The 16,780-nt window shown below is 45.9% G+C and overlaps 1 protein-coding gene and 1 long non-coding RNA gene across 3 annotated transcripts; one reads left to right on the forward strand and one right to left on the reverse strand.

The window, feature by feature from the left end:
- Window positions 1-213: 213 nt before the first annotated feature.
- LOC125114007 (uncharacterized) lies at window positions 214-7,686 on the forward strand. Its single transcript, XR_007131664.1, has 4 exons — window positions 214-499; window positions 6,259-6,300; window positions 6,919-7,121; window positions 7,541-7,686. It is a non-coding gene; the product is annotated as an uncharacterized LOC125114007 (long non-coding RNA).
- Window positions 4,437-16,636, reverse strand: LOC125114003 (intercellular adhesion molecule 5-like). 2 transcript variants are annotated; one of them, XM_047756964.1, is made up of 8 exons: window positions 16,483-16,636; window positions 12,575-12,650; window positions 10,282-10,548; window positions 8,573-8,893; window positions 8,043-8,321; window positions 7,018-7,287; window positions 6,131-6,373; window positions 4,437-5,677 (listed from the first exon to the last, which is right to left on the reverse strand). In XM_047756964.1, the coding sequence occupies exons 2-8, from the start codon at window positions 12,627-12,629 to the stop codon at window positions 5,550-5,552; spliced, it is 1,563 nt and encodes a 520-aa protein (XP_047612920.1). In that variant the 5' UTR covers window positions 12,630-12,650; window positions 16,483-16,636; the 3' UTR covers window positions 4,437-5,549. The 2 variants fall into 2 exon arrangements, with proteins under 2 accessions (XP_047612920.1, XP_047612919.1); XM_047756963.1 differs by having other exon boundaries at window positions 4,437-5,680.
- Window positions 16,637-16,780: the final 144 nt, after the last annotated feature.

A 16,780-nucleotide genomic window follows, 5' to 3' on the forward strand; every position in this document is an offset into this window, starting at 1 on the left:
TTGAATGAATGCGCCAGGAGAGGGGCATCTACAGAAAGGGGTGTGATAGCCCCTAGTAAGAGGGGTCTCAAGGGGAGTTGTCATGACAGCAGGAGACTGCAGGGGGAGCCACACTCCAAAGCGCTTCTAGTCAGCTCCTTCCGGGTGTAGTTAAAGCAACTCCACCACTGCTGGTTGAGAATTACAAAGATGCGAGGTTGGTTTTGCCAATGTTTTGAATTTAACAAGAATTTAAATACCGTCCGCCTTAGAATCTTTGATTTGCTGACTGTTAATCTGCCTTTCAGCTCTCCGGTTAGGCAGTGGATGGCAACCTCTGCTGCAAATTAGAAATGCCTCGGGTGTTTTCTAAACAATTTTTGCAGTAGCCTTCACTCCCTGAGATTCTGATTTTGGTGGATCTGGGATGGGATGTGGACAAGAGAATTTTTAAAAGCTCCCTGGTTGAGAAGGCTAAGAATCACCGATTTGGGACCACACAGAGGAGATGCATCCACAGGTATTGTTATTTGTAAAAGGGGGCAAAAGGAGTCTATTGACCTGGGCCAGTCGTGAGGCTTTCTGTTTCCATTTCTAAACAATTTAAAAAGTTCTAATAAGCCAATAGCAAAAGGACAAATACTAGATGACCCCCCCACCCCCCCTCCATACTTAGAGTAGTCACAGAGACAGAAAGTAGAATTCTGGTTACCGGGGGCTGGGGGGAGGAGGAGTGGAGAATTGTTCAATGGGTGTGGTTTCAGTTTTGCAAAATGAAAATGAGTTCTGGAAACTGGTTACACAACAATGTGAATGTAGTTGACATTATTGAACTGTACACCTAAAAATGGTAAATTTTATCTGATGTATATTTCACCACAATTTAAATTTTTAAATTGAGATATAATTGACAGAAAACATATTAGTTTCAGGTGTGCAGCATCATGTTTTTTCCTTTATCAGCTGCACCTGAGGCATATGGATGTTCCCAGGCCGGGGATTGAATCTAAGCTGCATCTGTGGCCTGTGCCGTAGCTGTGGCAGCACCAGATCTTTAACTCATTGTGCTGGGCTAGGGATCCAACCAGCAATATCACAGAGGTGCGCTGGATCATTAACCCACTGTGCCACAGCAACTCCCTACAGCATAATGATTTGATATCTGAATATATTGCAAAATGATCACCACAATAAGTCTAGTTAATATCCATCACCACAAGTTACAAAATTTTTTTTCTTGTGACAAGAATTTTTTTTTTTTTTTTTGGTCTTTTTGCCATTTCTAGGGCCGCTCCTGGGGCATATGGACGTTTCCAGGCTAGGGGTCAAATCGGAGCTGTAGCCGCTGGTCTACACCAGAGCCACAGCAACGCAGTATCAGAGCCGCGTCTGCAACCTACACCACAGCTCACGGCAATGCCGGGTCCTTAACCCACTGAGCAAGGCCAGGGATCAAGCCTGCAACCTCATGGTTCCTAGTCGGATTCGCTAACCACTGCACCACAACGGGAACTCCGTGACGAGAACTTTTAATATCTATTCTCTTATCAACTTTCAAATATGCAGTACAGTATTAACTACAGTCGCCATGTTGTATATTACATCCAAATGCACAATTTAAAAAATATTTTCTGGAGTTCCCTGGTAGCTCAGCAGGTTAAGGATCTTGTGTTATCACTGCTATGGCTCTGGTTACAGCTGTGGCATGAGTTTGAGCCCTGGCCCGGGAACTTCTGCATGCCATGAGTGTGGCCAAAAAAAAGCGGGGGGGATATATAAGAAGGAAAAGGAAATGGAATATAAAAAGAGGAAAAGAGAACACAATGGAAAAAGAAAAAGGAAGTATTGATGGTGCATATAACTTTTGATGACTCTCAATAGCTGTCACAGATTTCTGACTCATGCTTTCAGTTTATTATAATTATGGGTATGGTTACCTCCAACATTATATGGTGAAAATACTTGCGAATTCATGTATTCAACACCACGCTAGCGTTTTTGGCTTTTGGCTGCACCCACAGCATGCAGAAGTTGCCAGGTCAGGGATCAAACCCACACCACAGCAGTGACCCAAGCTGCTGCAGTGACAATGCCAGAGCTTTAACCCAGTGAGCCACAAGAGAACTACACCGTGTTGGTGTTTTTACAAGTACTATGTTATTTCTTTCCAAATATAATCCTATAATAGGTAAATGCTGGAGTTCCCGCCAGTATTTAAGTGGGTGCAGTGGATTAAGAATCTGACTGCTGGGAGTTTCCGTTGTGGCTCAGCAGTTAGCGAACCCAACTAGCATCCATGAGGACTCAGGTTCGATCCCTGGCCTCACTCAGTGGGTTAAGGATCCGGCGTTGCCGTGAGCTGGGATGTAGGTCACAGTAAGGCTTGGATCCCGCATTGCTGTGGTTCTGGCGTAGGCCAGCGGCTACAGTTCCTATTGGACCCCTAGCTTAGGAACATCTATATGCCACGGGTGGGGCCCTAAAAAGACAAAAAGACAAAAAAAAGAGAGAGAGAGAATCTGACTGCAGCAGCTTGGGCCACTTGCGGAGGTGAGGGTTCAATCCCCAGCCTGGTGCAGTGGATTAAAGGATCTAGTGTGCAGCTGCAGCCCAGTGGCCCAGGAACTTCCATATACTGAGGGTAGAGCCATAAAAAATAAAATAGGTAAAAACTGTTATCCTTACAGTAAGAAGCCCCACAGGTGATCTGTGTTTTCTCAGGTCTGAAAGAAAGTTACCTTGACTTTCTTAAGAGGACAAACTTTTGGAGTAGTAAAGGTAGCTCTCTTCACCTGGAGGCAATGAGGGTACCTGCTGTAAAGTGTGAACTGGTTGCTCTATTGTTCAGAAAAGGAGTTATCATCAAATCCTTTTAAGGGTGGGGTCTCCCCGAGACAGTGAAGGTGACTAACTTTTATAAGGGCGGACAGAGACCAGCTCTATAATCCTGGAAAACAAATGTCAGGAGAGATCCCTTGTGCTTTAAGAATTCACCAGGAGGAGTTCCCCGTTGTGGCTCAGTGGAAACAAACCTGACTAGTCTCCATGAGGACGCAGGTTCGAACCCTGGCCTCGCTTAGTGGGTTAAGGATCCAGTGTTACTGTGAGCTGCGGTGTAGGGCACAGACGCCTCAGATCTGGCTTTGCTGTGGCTGTGGTGTAGGGCAGTGGCTACAGCTCCGATTTGATCCCTAGCCTGGGAACCTCCATATGCCATGGATGCGGCCCTAGAAAGACAAAAAAAAAAAAAAAAAAAAGAATTCACTGGGAGAGGCCACCTGACCGCTGATAGTATGGATCCCAAGATCCCAAGAAAGGGAAAGGCAACAGAGGTTCCAAAGCATTTTCCAAGGGAAAGAGCCTACCCACATCTGAGGAACCTAATCTGAAGTATGCGGCTCTAAGAACTGTAACCCTGGAAACCCATGTAAGGTGTTACCCAAGCCCTGGAAGTAGAAAGGCCTCCCTGGAAGATCCTTGGCAGCCCACCTGGGAACCTGGGTGTGTAGTAGAGCAAGGTTGGAGGGACTGTTGTCAACAGTGACACCAAGTGGCGGTAAGGAGCAAAGGCAGGGGCAGACTAAGCCTCCAGGCTCTCCAAGGTGGACCAAGGAGTCTGAATGACCCCCTTCCTCCCTCCTGTTTAGGATTCACTGTGCCACAAAGCACTGGGGTGGTGGGGAGGGGGTGTAGACATGAGACAGCTACAGACCTGATACGGCTGATCTCAAGACACTGAAATGGCTAGAGATTCCTGGATGAGGCAAATTCCTTCACTCGGCTTCCTAACTTATTTCTTCACGGGCTCAGTTGAGAAAAGTAGGTAATTTATATATGTTCATCACATGATGACAGAGCAGTGGCTACTATGTTTAGTAGAAAAATTGAAGCTGAGAAGGTCATTTTGGAGGGCTGCTGTTTTGCAAAATCAAACACAATATTTCCATTCTCCCCCCAGGAAGCCCTTCTAGATCCTGAGTTAGGTCCTGTGCTTTCCCAGCCATAGGATTTAGGGTACTTTCCTGTTGATGTGCTCTAGCTTGTAGTGGCAGGGGCAGTATTTTGTTCACCATTGAATCCCCACTGCTTTGTATGTGTTGAAACCAAAGGGTTATTTTACCTATAACCCATACTCAGGGAAGGTCTGGAAAGAATGAGATAGTATTTCTCTTTGATGCCCAGTGCTGTGTTCTTTCTAGCTGATGTGTTCAGGTTGGAAGGCTGTGGACCTCTATTTGAATGTCTGAACCTCAGTTCTGAAGGAAAGTCAAAAAGGCTGCTCCCTGAACAAATGTACCACCTGCCCTGGACTGGTTGGTTATGTGATCAACTGGACATTCTTTTCTTAGAAATTGTACTCAAAGTGCAACTATGTGACTGAAAGCTTTCAGCAATGACACAGAAGAGAAATACTTTCAGATATCATAAAATCACTTTTATTTTTATCATATCCAACATTTCAGTGACCTATACCTGACTGATTTGGGAGAAAATACCTGGTTTTACAATTCCTCATGTCTTCTCTAGGAAGTGAATATAATCTTTACAAAGAACAGAGAAGGAAGCTCAATCACACAGTGAACACGCCATAGAAAGAGTCCTCCTGAAGCTTAAAGGAAATCGTTTGCAGACATATGAAAATATATAGTTCTTTATGGAAAGGGAGAAAAAAACACTGAACTCTACCCTGAGAACTAGTACAGGTTAAAAAAAATAGTATGTTTAACATGAACTCACAGATGATTTATTTACTCTATAATGGATTACGAAAAGGAATTCAGAGATGTCTGGAGCCCGATTTCACAGGAACACTCTAACCTTCCACTTCAGGGACAGAACACTGGGCTGAGAAAGCTGCTTGTCTGACCCAGTGTGGGATTTTTATGATTTTCATACTCCTCTTAAGGCACACAGAGATGGTTAGTGAATTGAAGCCTAGCTAGACACTGAGCCTAGACGCTCAGCTCTGGGAGCCGGCATTCCAGAACCCCCGGTTAGGGGAGCAGGGGGGTGTGTAGGGAGGAATAGGGCTCTGATTCCTAGCCCTTTGTAGGGTACTGACTCCCTTCAAAGTCCTGTCTCTGGACTAAGAAATCGGTTCCCACGTAGTCATGAGAAAACCATGAGAAATGAGTTGTACTTCAGAGATATTTCTATGTCTTCAGTCTGACGTTTGGGAGCAAAGGGCAGTGGGACCTGGGATGAGGAGGCGCAGGAAGGGTCTTCTTTTCTGCCCCTTAGAGTGGACTGACTGAGCATGCAGCAAAGAGGCAAAGGCCCCCTCACTGGCTGAACATTGAGACTGAACTTCCTACTCTGAGGAGCTGACCTTGTGGGTGCATTGGTTACAGAGGACATGAAGGCCTGAAACATTGCTTTAGGGGACCACAGAACACAAAGGACTGTCTCTTCCTTTCTCCTCTATCCCCTCTTCCCTCCCTGAGGAAACCCCAGGAGTAGAGGTGGCCGTCAACCAAATATCAGGTTCTATGTAACAATTATGTGCACTGTACTTTTCTGCTTGTTGAACAGCAAACTGGCTTTCCTCCTCTTTGTTCTTCTCCTTCTGCCTATAGGGCAATTTCCTCCTCTATTTTGCAGGGCCGATAGTTCAAGTACAGGGCTATGATGATCAAACCCCCTCCAAGGGCGACAATAATGATGATGAAGATGGTGGAACCGACTCCTTCATCCAGTCCTGCTAAAGCATAGAACACAGAGAATTGGGAGGGTTCGAGGGCAAGAGAATCCCCCTGCCCCAGCCCACTGAAATCTTTCTTCTTTCCATGTTTGTTTAAGACTCCCAATCCTGGAGCGTTCCCATTGTGGCGCAGCAGAAATGAATCCAACTAGGAACCATGAGGTTTCAGGTTTGATCCCTGGCCTCAATCAGTGGGTTAAGGATCCAGTGTTGCTGTGAGCTGTGGTGTAGGTCGAAGAAGTGGCTCGGATCTGGCGTTGCTGCGGCTGTGGTGTAGGCCAGTGGCTACAGTTCCAATTAGGCCCCTAGCCTGGGAACCTCCATATGCTGAGAGTATGGCCCTAAAAAAAAAGGACAGAGAGACAAAAAAAAAAAAAAAAAAAAAAAAAAGGACCTCAATCCCCTGGGAGGTTCCCATCCTGAGCCTGGCAGCAGGGGAGCTGCAGTCACCTTGAACAATGACCACAATGTCTTTGCTGACAGAGCCTAGCTGGTTAGTGGCTGTGCAGCAGTAGGTCCTAGAGTGGTTCTGAGTCGCCTTCTCGGGCACTTCAAGGTCAAAGATCGTTCCATTCCAGGTACACATCAAGACTGGCGTCGGGTTTCCCTTTGGGACACAGGTGAGCCTTTGCTCCATCCCTTCCAACCAGGTCTGGTTGCCAGGACAACCAGATTCCTCTAATCGTGGCTTGTCTGGAAAATAAGAGTCCCCAGAGGAGCCAGCTAAGTATGCCACATTCCCTCGTCACCATCACACTCAGCTCCCTCTCCCTCCCCAATCCAAATGCTGTGTCCTCTCCACCCAACAACTTTCTTTCCCAAGGGGAGGACCATTACTTCCCTGCTTTGAGTTACTCCTTTTCCTCCTTGGACGAGTTTGAGATGCAGCACAGGGCATTTTAATGGATTAAGACTAAATGATCTGAATTGCTCTGGGGCCCCTCCTTCCCATCTTTGATCCTCAGTGAGTGAGAACATGGGAGGGGTGAACCCAGAGATGAGGATTTTTCTACTTTTTGACGTAAGTTTGTATGGAGATTTCCCTCCTCAGCATAAGCTCCAACTATCACTTCCTATGTTCTCAGCCACTGGCCCTCAACTAATACTGCCTGATTGCTTCAACCACTTTCTTTTTTCTGTTCCAAGTTTCTCCCTACTCACTTTTCCAGGGGTAAGGTAAGCTTGGAGAGCTTTAATTTTATTTTCTCCTTTGATTTTTTTTTTTTTTTTAATGAGAGGAATGTGGCAACTCTAATAATGAAACTGCTGGTCAAGATCTCTGGAAATGGAAGTCTAATAATCCTTGTTTTGACAAGAAAGATCAGGCCTCTACTCACATAAGACATGGAGCTGGATCACAGTGCTTTTGCTCAACCGCTGACCCTGAACCTCTACAGAGGCCTCACAGGAGAAATTTCGGCCATCATCTTCCTCCCTGGTGGTAAGTAAAAGCCAGGCAGGCTCCCCAGGGAGCGGGAGATCTGGGGCTCCCTGGAGCCGAAGAGTAGGGCTGGGGAATGTTAATACATGCCCTGAGCAGGTTATGTTAATTTCTGTCCCTGCCAACGGGTATAATTCTTCTATCTCCAGGACTGGGGGAGGGAAGCCTATAAAGAAAGGAAAAAGAGAATCAAACATCTTTCTTGAAACTGGCAGCCACTTGTGTACTCTTGCTGCTGGTGGTACCCCTTGGGTAGGCAACGACGAGGGAAAGACTCTGGGTACCATTACTGTTTTGCTGACTGGCAGGAGCAACGAGATGGTCTGGGAATTTGAGAGCTTCTCCCATAACAAATGCCACATGTGCATATTTGGCTCTGCCTCTGAAGCAAGGATAGCAAATGCCCTTTTATCTTTCAGATGTTCTCCTTACTTCAAATCACTGCTCCCAGGAATAAGTTCAAACATCCCAGGAGTTCCTGTTGTGCCTCAGCAGTAATGAACCCAACTAGTATCCAAGAGGATTCAAGTTCACTCCCCTGGCCTCGCTCAGCGGGTTAAGCATCCAGCATTGCTGTGAGTTGTGTAGGTTGCAGAGGCTGCACCTCCGGCAGCTGTACCTCCAATTCGATCTCTAGCCTGGGAACTTCCATATGCTGCAGTTGTGGCTCTAAATAAATACATAAAAAAATAAAATCCGAATCACTCTGTAAATAGCATGGCTTAAGGAAACAGGGTGAAGCCTGGACAGAACCTACCACCTCAGTGCACCCAGCACCTACCAGAGAAGATGAAGACTAGTGTTCGCTTTGGAGTGTACCTAGCAAAGAGTAGTATGTGCATTTGCAGTGGAATCACCAAGCCTTTATCATGGACATTTTCAATAGCAGAGAAACCTCGTGAGAAGAGGCAGGTCACTTACTATAGACATGCACTGGCTCTCTTGTTTTCTGCTCCACTGGACCCAGAGATACAAGGCAAGACACCTCCTGATCACCGGTCTCCGTGGCCCGAACGGTGGCATTGGCCCATACTGTGTCTCCCTCCCAGGAGAGGAAGGGGTCCAGCTCCTGGTCGCCCAGGAACATGTGGACCGCTACCTCTTCAGCTGGGAACACCCTAGCCACCTCACAGCTCACAGTCTCTGCCATCCCAACCTCCAAAAGTGAAGACACCCAGATTTGGGGGCTCTGAGAGAATTCTGCCAAGAAATGAGGAAAAGGAAAGAAAGGGGGAAAGCCATGATAAATCACGTGTTACAGGGACCCCACAAGGTAGGGAGTAGAGCTAAAAGCTCTCTGTCCCCCACAGTGAGTTTAAAACTGAAGAAAAGGCGGAGCTCAATTACCTTTATGCCCCATCCTAAATCCTAGGGGAGGTGAGTCCCAAAGGCCAAGGTAACATGAGGAAAATGAACCCCAAGATTCCTTCCACACCTGGGCTCTGACTCACCAAAGATTCGGAGTACCTTGATTGCTGAGCTATTGCGAAAAAGCCCTCCACCACGTGAACTCAGGTCCAGCTCGGCGCGGCAGGAGAAATTGCACCTGTCATCCTCCATTTGGGCTTTGACATTGATGGTGATCTCAGCTCTTTGAGAGGCCGCAGATAAGCTCCTAAAGTTCTTTTTATGTAGTTCTTGGTCATCCTGGAGAAGTGTAAGGGTGAGGTCCTCCAGAGGTGTGACACTGGGCACATGGCATGTCACTATAAAGGCTTCATCCACGGCCACCCATGCAGGCTGCAGCTCCATGATTACCTGCTCTGGTGGCTCTTTAAGACAAAAAGGTGGGCTTGATGGGAGACAGCTACTTAGCTCTCCAGAAAGAAATGGTATAGAACGGGAAGCCTGTGATAGAAGGTGACCCCTACTCTTAAACCTAATCTGATGCACAGTGTCAGCTTTCTGCTGCCCCTGTTCTAGATGGGACAAGTTAGCCTTCTGGCTCTTCTACCTACTGAAGGTGGCTAAAGCCATAGCCAAGAAATGTGACTACTGAGGGGAGGTCCCTTGCTTTGACTGCTGCTGCCATTCTGAAGAGCTTTGCTCTTATGCCAGAGGGCTTCAGAGGTATAAGCAGCATCACTAAGCTAACTAAGCTTTCACCCCACAGAGCTCACACTTACTCTTACAGCTGTATCTTTGCCAACGCCATTTGCACACCTGAAAGATGCTCCTCACCCGTTCCCATCCCTTCAAATCCTAACCATTTGCAGGAGTGAAGCTCAAGAGGCTCCTTTGTGTGGAGACCTCTCCAACTATCCCAGCTGACAAAGACCCTCCTTTCTCTAATCCCTATTTATTCTAAGAATTTGTGACGGGAATTCCCATCGTGGCACAGCAGAGACGAGTCCAACTAGGAACCATGAGGTTGCGGGTTCGATCCCTGGCCTCGCTAAGTGGGTTAAGGATCTGGTGTCACCGTGATGTGGTGTAGGTCACAGACTTGGCTCAGATCTGGCATGGCAGCTATAGCTCCGATTAGACCCCTAGCCTAGGAACCTCCATGTACTGAGGGTGCAGCCTTAAAAAGCAAAACAAAAACAAACAAACACAACAAGAATTCGTGACAAATACTTCAGCACTAATTTTGTACTTTTTTGATTATTTATAAATGAGCATTATTAGCACACGCCTCCTGTATTTGAACATATTTTCAAGCACAGATGTCTGATGCACTCTGCGGTCTGCTCCTAACTTAAAAGCCTACACCAAAGGGAGAGAGAAATAATTGGCTCTAGAATCCCTATAGTATGACAGAAATCTTTTTTAAGAGCTCTACTTCTCTTCCCTACAAGAAATCTCTTTCTCTTTTTTTTCCCTCCCCTTTCTTCTTTTTTTAAAGGCCACCCCTGAGGCATATGGAAGTTCCCAGGCTAGGGGTTGAACCGGAGTTACAGCTGCCAGCCTACACCACAGCCACGGCAACACAGATCCAAGCCGCATCTGCAATCTACACCACAGCTCATGGCAATGCCAGATCCTTAACCCACTCAGTGAGGCCAGGGATCGAACCCACAACCTCTTGGTTCCTGGTTGGATTCGTTTCTGCTGTGCCACGAGGGGAACTCCCCCCAGAAATCTCTAATTATTCCCTATATAAGGCATAGTCATGTTCCCCCCACTCTTCCCTTCCTCCCCAGCCCTCAGCCCAACTCACGATACACAGTGATGCCAAGGCTTATGTCCTTTTGGATTCCTGCGCAAGAGAAGAAGCACTGCACGATGGAATTCTGTGTGACATCTTCCAGGAGAAACTCCTTCCACTGAGGCCCTTTGCCCACCTGGGTTCTCTTTAATAAGGTCTCAATTCCACTGGGTCCCGGATCTGGGCAAGTAGTGCTACAGTTGACCATCAGGGACTGTCCATACTTTACAAAGGCCTGATTTGGCCAGACAGAAACCTCAAATAGCTCTTCTGCGGCCTCTGAAATGATCAACCACAGATGCCGAAACTCTGGTGAGGACCACAAGACCCAAAGAAATTACAGAGCCTATTCCATCTAGTTACAGGTTAGAGAAGAGGAAACCTACTCTGAATAAAAAGGTACAGGGGACTAAACAAGAAAAAACCCTTAATAAACAAGTTAGAACCCTAATTCTACTGCCATTCCCTCCTCTCATCATCTTTCTTGGGATCTCTGGTTTTCCATTAGCGTCACCATGGAAACTACGATGTTGCTAAAAATCACACTGAAGAAACCATTCTCTTCCTAAATTTCCAGAAGTCTTGGAAGCTCCCAGAATTGGCTGCCGAGGGCCCTCATGGGGTAAGTTGATCCCTGAGAGAAAGAGAGTTTTGTTGCTTACACCTCAAAGCAGAATTTCTCAAATTATGGTCTGAGAATTGCGTTCACCAGAATTATGACGGAATGCTTGTAAACTGCAGATTCCAGCACCACCTCAGACTGATGATTTAGAATTTGCAAAGGTAGGATCTGGAAATACTCAAAGGAACAAAAGAAGCACTCCTGGTGACCTTTGTGTGACCTTGAGAACCACTGACTGACCTAAAGTTTACTCCCAGGGTCACCAATTTCCATGGAACTTTTCACCTCTTCTTCTCAAAGTGAGATTATTCCATTTTGCTTTGGTGCGAAGGCAACAGATGTTTTTGGATGCTTAAGAGTTTAGCCTGGGAGTTCCCATCGTGGCGCAGCAGAAATGAATCTGACTAGGAACTACGAGGTTGTGGGTTCGATCCCTGGCCTTGTTCAGTGGGTTAAGGATCCAGCGTTGCTGTGAGCTGTGGTGTAGGTCGTAGACATGGCTCGGATCTGGTGTTGCTATGGCTGTTGTGTAGCCCAGCAGCAACAGGTCCAATTAGGCCCCTAGCCTGGGAACCTCCATATGCTGCAGGTGCAGCCCTAGAAAAGACAAAAGACAAAAAAAAGAGTTTAGTCCATTAGAGAAATCTTCTCAGGTACAGTGAGAGAGACATCAGGGAGGTTTTAAATGCCTGATATAGGTGAAGGGCTCAATCTCCTGAAAGGTCGGTCCCCTTACAGGTCCCTTTTATTTTATTTTTAATTCCTTGATGAATTTTATTATATTTATAGTTGTACAACAATCATCACAACCCAGTTTTATAGCACTTCCATCCCAAACCCCCAGCGCATCTCCCCACACCCCCAACCTGTCTCATTTGGAACCCATAAGTTTTTCAAAGTACAGGTCCCCTTTAGCTATTTCACGTCCACCATCTCCTCTTCCACGTACCAGGCCCCTCTGGGAATATACAACTCTTGGAGCAATGTTACCCACTAAGACTCCAGTTCCTTTCATCATGATACAAAGGATAGCAACAAAGAGGTAAAAATATTTCTGAGAGTAAAATAGGACAGTCCTGGGGTAGCAAGGAGCCAAGTTGAGAAGGGACATCTCTTAGGGTTCTTTCTGATGGTCTATTATCCTGCCCCTTAATTTGGGTTACCCCAATTACAAGCCAGAAACACCTAAGGATTCTGCGTCCTAGTGATCCAAGAAAAAGGAATCTCAGAGTTCCCATTGTGGCGCAGCAGACCGATCCAACTAGGAACCATGAGCTTGTGGGTTCAGTACCTGGCCTTGCTCAGTGGGTTAGGTATCTGGTGTTGCCATGAGCTGTGGTGTAGGTCACAGATGCAACTTGGATCTGGCGTTGCTGTGGCTGTGGCCAGTGGCTATAGCTCCAATTTGACCCCTAGCCTGGGAAACTCCATACACTGAGGGTGCACCACCCCCCAGCTTGCAAAAAAAGAAAGAAACACAGACAGAAAGAAAGAAAAGAAAAGAAAAGAAAAGAAAAGAAAAGAAAAGAAAAGAAAAGAAAAGAAAAGAAAAGAGGAGTCTCACCCAAGGATCCAGATGAGTGAATACTAAAGTGTTACCCCACTTGGAATTTCCTATCCTCTTTCTCATTGACCTGTGCCCTGGCACATACTAGCTAAAGAAACTTTCCCAAATAGCCTCACCTGGGCAAGGGATCAAGGCCAGCAGGCCCCAGACACCAAACAGTAGCACTTCCATCCTTATGAGAAGGGCCAAAAGCTGTAAAGGAAGAAACAAGACAGCAATGCTGAAGAAAGTGACAAAAAAAAAAAAAAAAAAGAGAGAGAGAGAGAAAAAGGACATAGGAAATTTTTTCTTTGATACTGTTAAAAGTTAGCTCCTTTCCTGAAAACCTGCATGGTCTGGAGAAATTGGTGTGGTTGTACTAAAAAAAATTCTTGCATCTATTTATTTGTTTTGTTTATGTGCATAGCAAAAAGACAGGAAAATATGAGAAATAATGAGGGGATTAGATTGGAATTCCTGTATAAGCTTGTATTTCACTTTTTGTTTACATGTTTGCCTCTATTTGAGTCAATAGAAAAAGGCTGTTAGCATGGAAATATGAAAAATGAGGTTTAGAGAGATGAAATTTGGCAATGTTTATCTGGCACTGTCCAGTGGAAAGTGACACTGAATCTAGAAAACATGTTCACTAGAGTCCTGTTCTCTCATGGGAGCAGTGCTTCATCAGGCTTCTCCCTTTATGACCTCTGCAAAATATCCCTCAAGATGATCCACCTCTTTCTGATCTATCTCCAGGTTCACCAAGCAACATTTAAATTACTACTTTGGCTGAGTTAGACCTTTTTCTTTGTTTTTTTGTTTTGTTTTTGTCTTTCGTCTTTTGTCTTTTTAGGGCGATACCCACAGCATACGAAGGTTCCCAGGCTAGGGGTCGAACTGGAGCTGCAACTGCCAGCTTATGCCCCAGCCACAACAACTCAGGATCCAAGCTGTGTCTATGACCTACACCACAGTTTACGGCAGTGTCGGATCTTTAACCCACTGAGCGAGGCCAGGGATGGAACCGGCATCCTCATGGATATTATTCAGCTAATATTAACCACTGATCCATGACTGGAACTCCTGAGTTAGGTCTTGTGTCCACTTCTTTTCTCTGCCAATCCATGCCAAGTTTTTCTTTCAAAACCCCCTTCAAGCTAATTTCTTCTAAGGAAGGCTTCTTGACTAATTCTATCCCACCTCATAATCCCTCGCTTATTACACATTATCTGTACCTCACTTTATGTCAAATATGATTTCTGAAGCTATGTATGTAATTCACCGCAGTGCATTATTTTAAGGATGTAGTCATTACTATACTAGGAATTCCCTGAGAACAAAAAATAATAATTTTAGGAGTTCCTGTCAAGGCGCAGCGGAAATGAATCCAACTAGGAACCATGAGGTTGCGGGTTCCATCCTTGGCCTGGCTCAGTGGGTTAAGGATACGGCGTGGCTGTAGCTGTGGAGTAGGCCAGCAGCTACAGCTCCAATTAGACCCCTAGCCTGGGAACCTCCATGTGCCACGGGTGCGGCTCTAAAAAGACAAGATAATAATAATAATCATCATCATCTTGCATCTCCAGCACCTAACATAGTGACTAGCATATTATAGGTATTCCATACATGAATGACTACCCTCTAATTCTGCATTTGAATTGTCATACCTATTTGTACAGGTCTAACTTTACCTGTATGCTGGCCTAAAAGGTTTTTTGGTCCTTTTAATATACACATAAAGCAATAGGCATATCAAACTTTACACTCCCAGGTAAATGCTACCATTCAAAACAATCACTAAGGGAGGCTATAAACTTACTCCAGTGATGACACAATTATTTAAAACTTTTGGGGGAAGTGATTGAGAACGGGCTTTTAAGCTACACACACACACACAAAATCAGTCTCTTCACTAAGCTATTCTATTATTGTTTGTGCGAAAATTGTATTACTCAAATCACCATATTCCCCAAACTTAGCTCTGAGTGACTTACTTCTCTTTCAAAGGAAGACCCCCTATCCCTGAAGAGATTCTAAAGTAACCTCAGACTTTGAAGGACATTTCAAAACAAGAGTTTTGAGTAATAACAGCTCTGTTGAAAAAAGTACAAAAGCCCCAAGTGGGACTACTTATATTCATATATTCTTTCGGCAAACAATTATTGAGCCAGGCTTATGGTAAAGTTTTGAAGTTACCAAGATCTGTCCTATGACAGGAATTCCTGGAAGTTACTGGGAAAGACAAATGCAACTACAAATAAAACAGTGCCACATGTTATTATAAATACAGAGAGGGATTAAAGTGAGCATTAAATGAGTTAATTCAAGTCAAGTGTTTAGTCCAGCTATTGGCACATAAGTCTTCAATAAATGTGATGGTGGTGGTTATGCTGCTGTCGTTGATGTTGCTCATAATGATAAACAAATTGATCAGGGAGCACTAAGGAGGGATTAATTTCTTCTCTCTGATGGAGTCAAGAAGATTTTCATAGACATCCCTTTGAGCTGTGTTTTCTATTATGGGCTGAAGTTTGTTAAGGCATGAGATGATATGGCAAGCAGGTCAGGCCAGGATTATTTGAGAAAATTAGAGAAGTTCATCTTTGTTTCCTTGTGGCATGCTATGATCAGGTACTGAAACATGAAATTTTACATTCATTTTCTTAAGGACAAAGAAAGCAGCATCCCTAGGAGTTCTCCTGTGGCCACAATGGTTTAAAGATCCGGGGTTGTCATTGCAGTGACTTGGGTCACTGCTGTGGCTCGGCTTGAACTCCTGGCCCAAAAACTTCCACCTGCCTCAGATGCAGCCAAAAAAAGCAACCCTAAAGGGAACAATTTTTAATTCTTCAAATTCCTTTTGTTTACTCTGTAGATTACACCCCAAATTAAGGGTTTAAAGTGTCTGATACTCTAGGCCTGGACTCCAGCCATTAAAGGGTTGCAGGGAGAGAAGTGAGCAGTAAGGGGGGCACTGCACACAGTCAGGTGCTGTTGGATGGCTTTGGCTGTGTAACTGAAGGGTCTTCCTGTCCAGATCTGGGATTCTCAGCACCCACTTACATCCCAGCCTTTCTTACAGTTTCTTATAGAGACCTGAGTCGCATCCCACATTTTGAACACTGTCTCTTCCCCTCTGCCTGGCATTCACTTCCTACTCCCTGAACATTCCCTCACCCAGTCGCACCCAGTTAAATGTATCTTTGCAACAAGGCCCACAATGACCACCAGGCTGCACCACAGTACACCGCCTGATGCTGCTGCTTTCTTCTTCCCCAGCAGCACCACCTGCCACCACACTCCCCTTTACCCCTTAGGCCTGGGAGTCCTATCTGCTTCCGGCCTGACTGTAAGCCCCATGAGGGCAGGGCCTTTTTTCACCTGAGGGATCCCAAGCACTGGGAATGGTTGCAGGTGTCCAAAGACTATAAATGAATGAGTGAACTAGATAAAATATTTACAAATATTTCAGTGAAGAGTTGTGCCCACTGCTCAGATACAGAGCCTGAAGGTCAGTTCTTGCTTGGAAAGAATTTCTTGCGCAGTGCCTACTGAACATGGCTCTCAGCCCAATAGGCCATGAAGGGTTTTAAAAGCAGATGGTATTTGAATTATTATTTTTTTTTATTTTGTCTTTTTGCCATTTCTTGGGCTGCTCCTGTGGCATATGGAGGTTCCCAGGCTAGGAGTCTAACCGGAGCTGTACCCACCAGCCTACACCAGAGCCACAGCAACGCGGGATCCGAGCCGCGTCTGAGACCTACACCACAGCTCACGGCAACGCCAGATCCTTAACCCACTGAGCAAGGCCAGGGATCGAACCCACAACCTCATGGTTCCTAGTCAGATTCGTTAACCACTGAGCCACGACGGGAACTCCGAAAAATTTTTAACTATGTAGGGAAAATACTTCAATGTGTGCTCCTCATCCTTTGAGTGTGAGGAGACGCCTGTCAGGAGGCCAGACCCCCCCCCCACAGATCTGACAGGAAACCGGCATGAACCTATGCAAACAAAACAAAACAAAGCAAAAAAAAAACCAGACCTAAATTCTCACTGAGGACCACTCCTCGATGCTCCAGCCGCTTCGGTCGCTGGGCGGCCTCGCGCGCTTCGCTCTCAGGCGCCAGCCACGCGTTCAGACCGTTAGGTAGGCACTGCCGGGCGAGGGCGCACGAAGACGCTCCCGGCCGCGAGGATTTTCCTGATCTGCCTAGAAGCTCGTGACGTCTACGCAGAAGCTTAGCGCGGGTTGGCTGAGACTGGGGGGGGCGGGAAGGAAGCTAGAACGACAGGAGGGGATTGTGGGGAAGATGAGAGTAGGAAAACCTGTATCCCGCTTG

This window comes from Phacochoerus africanus, chromosome 14 (genome assembly GCF_016906955.1).
Source record: "Phacochoerus africanus isolate WHEZ1 chromosome 14, ROS_Pafr_v1, whole genome shotgun sequence".
NCBI lineage: Eukaryota > Metazoa > Chordata > Mammalia > Artiodactyla > Suidae > Phacochoerus > Phacochoerus africanus.

Coding starts and splice junctions, on each gene's coding strand:
- LOC125114003 (XM_047756963.1), bottom strand. CDS start 12,629: ATGGAAGTGCTACTGTTTGGTGTCTGGGGCCTGCTGGCCTTGATCCCT. Junction 8,894..10,281: donor CCTTGGCATCACTGTGTATC/GTGAGTTGGGCT, acceptor TTTGTCTTAAAG/AGCCACCAGAGCAGGTAATC. Junction 7,288..8,042: donor AGAGCCAGTGCATGTCTATA/GTAAGTGACCTG, acceptor CTTTCTTTATAG/GCTTCCCTCCCCCAGTCCTG.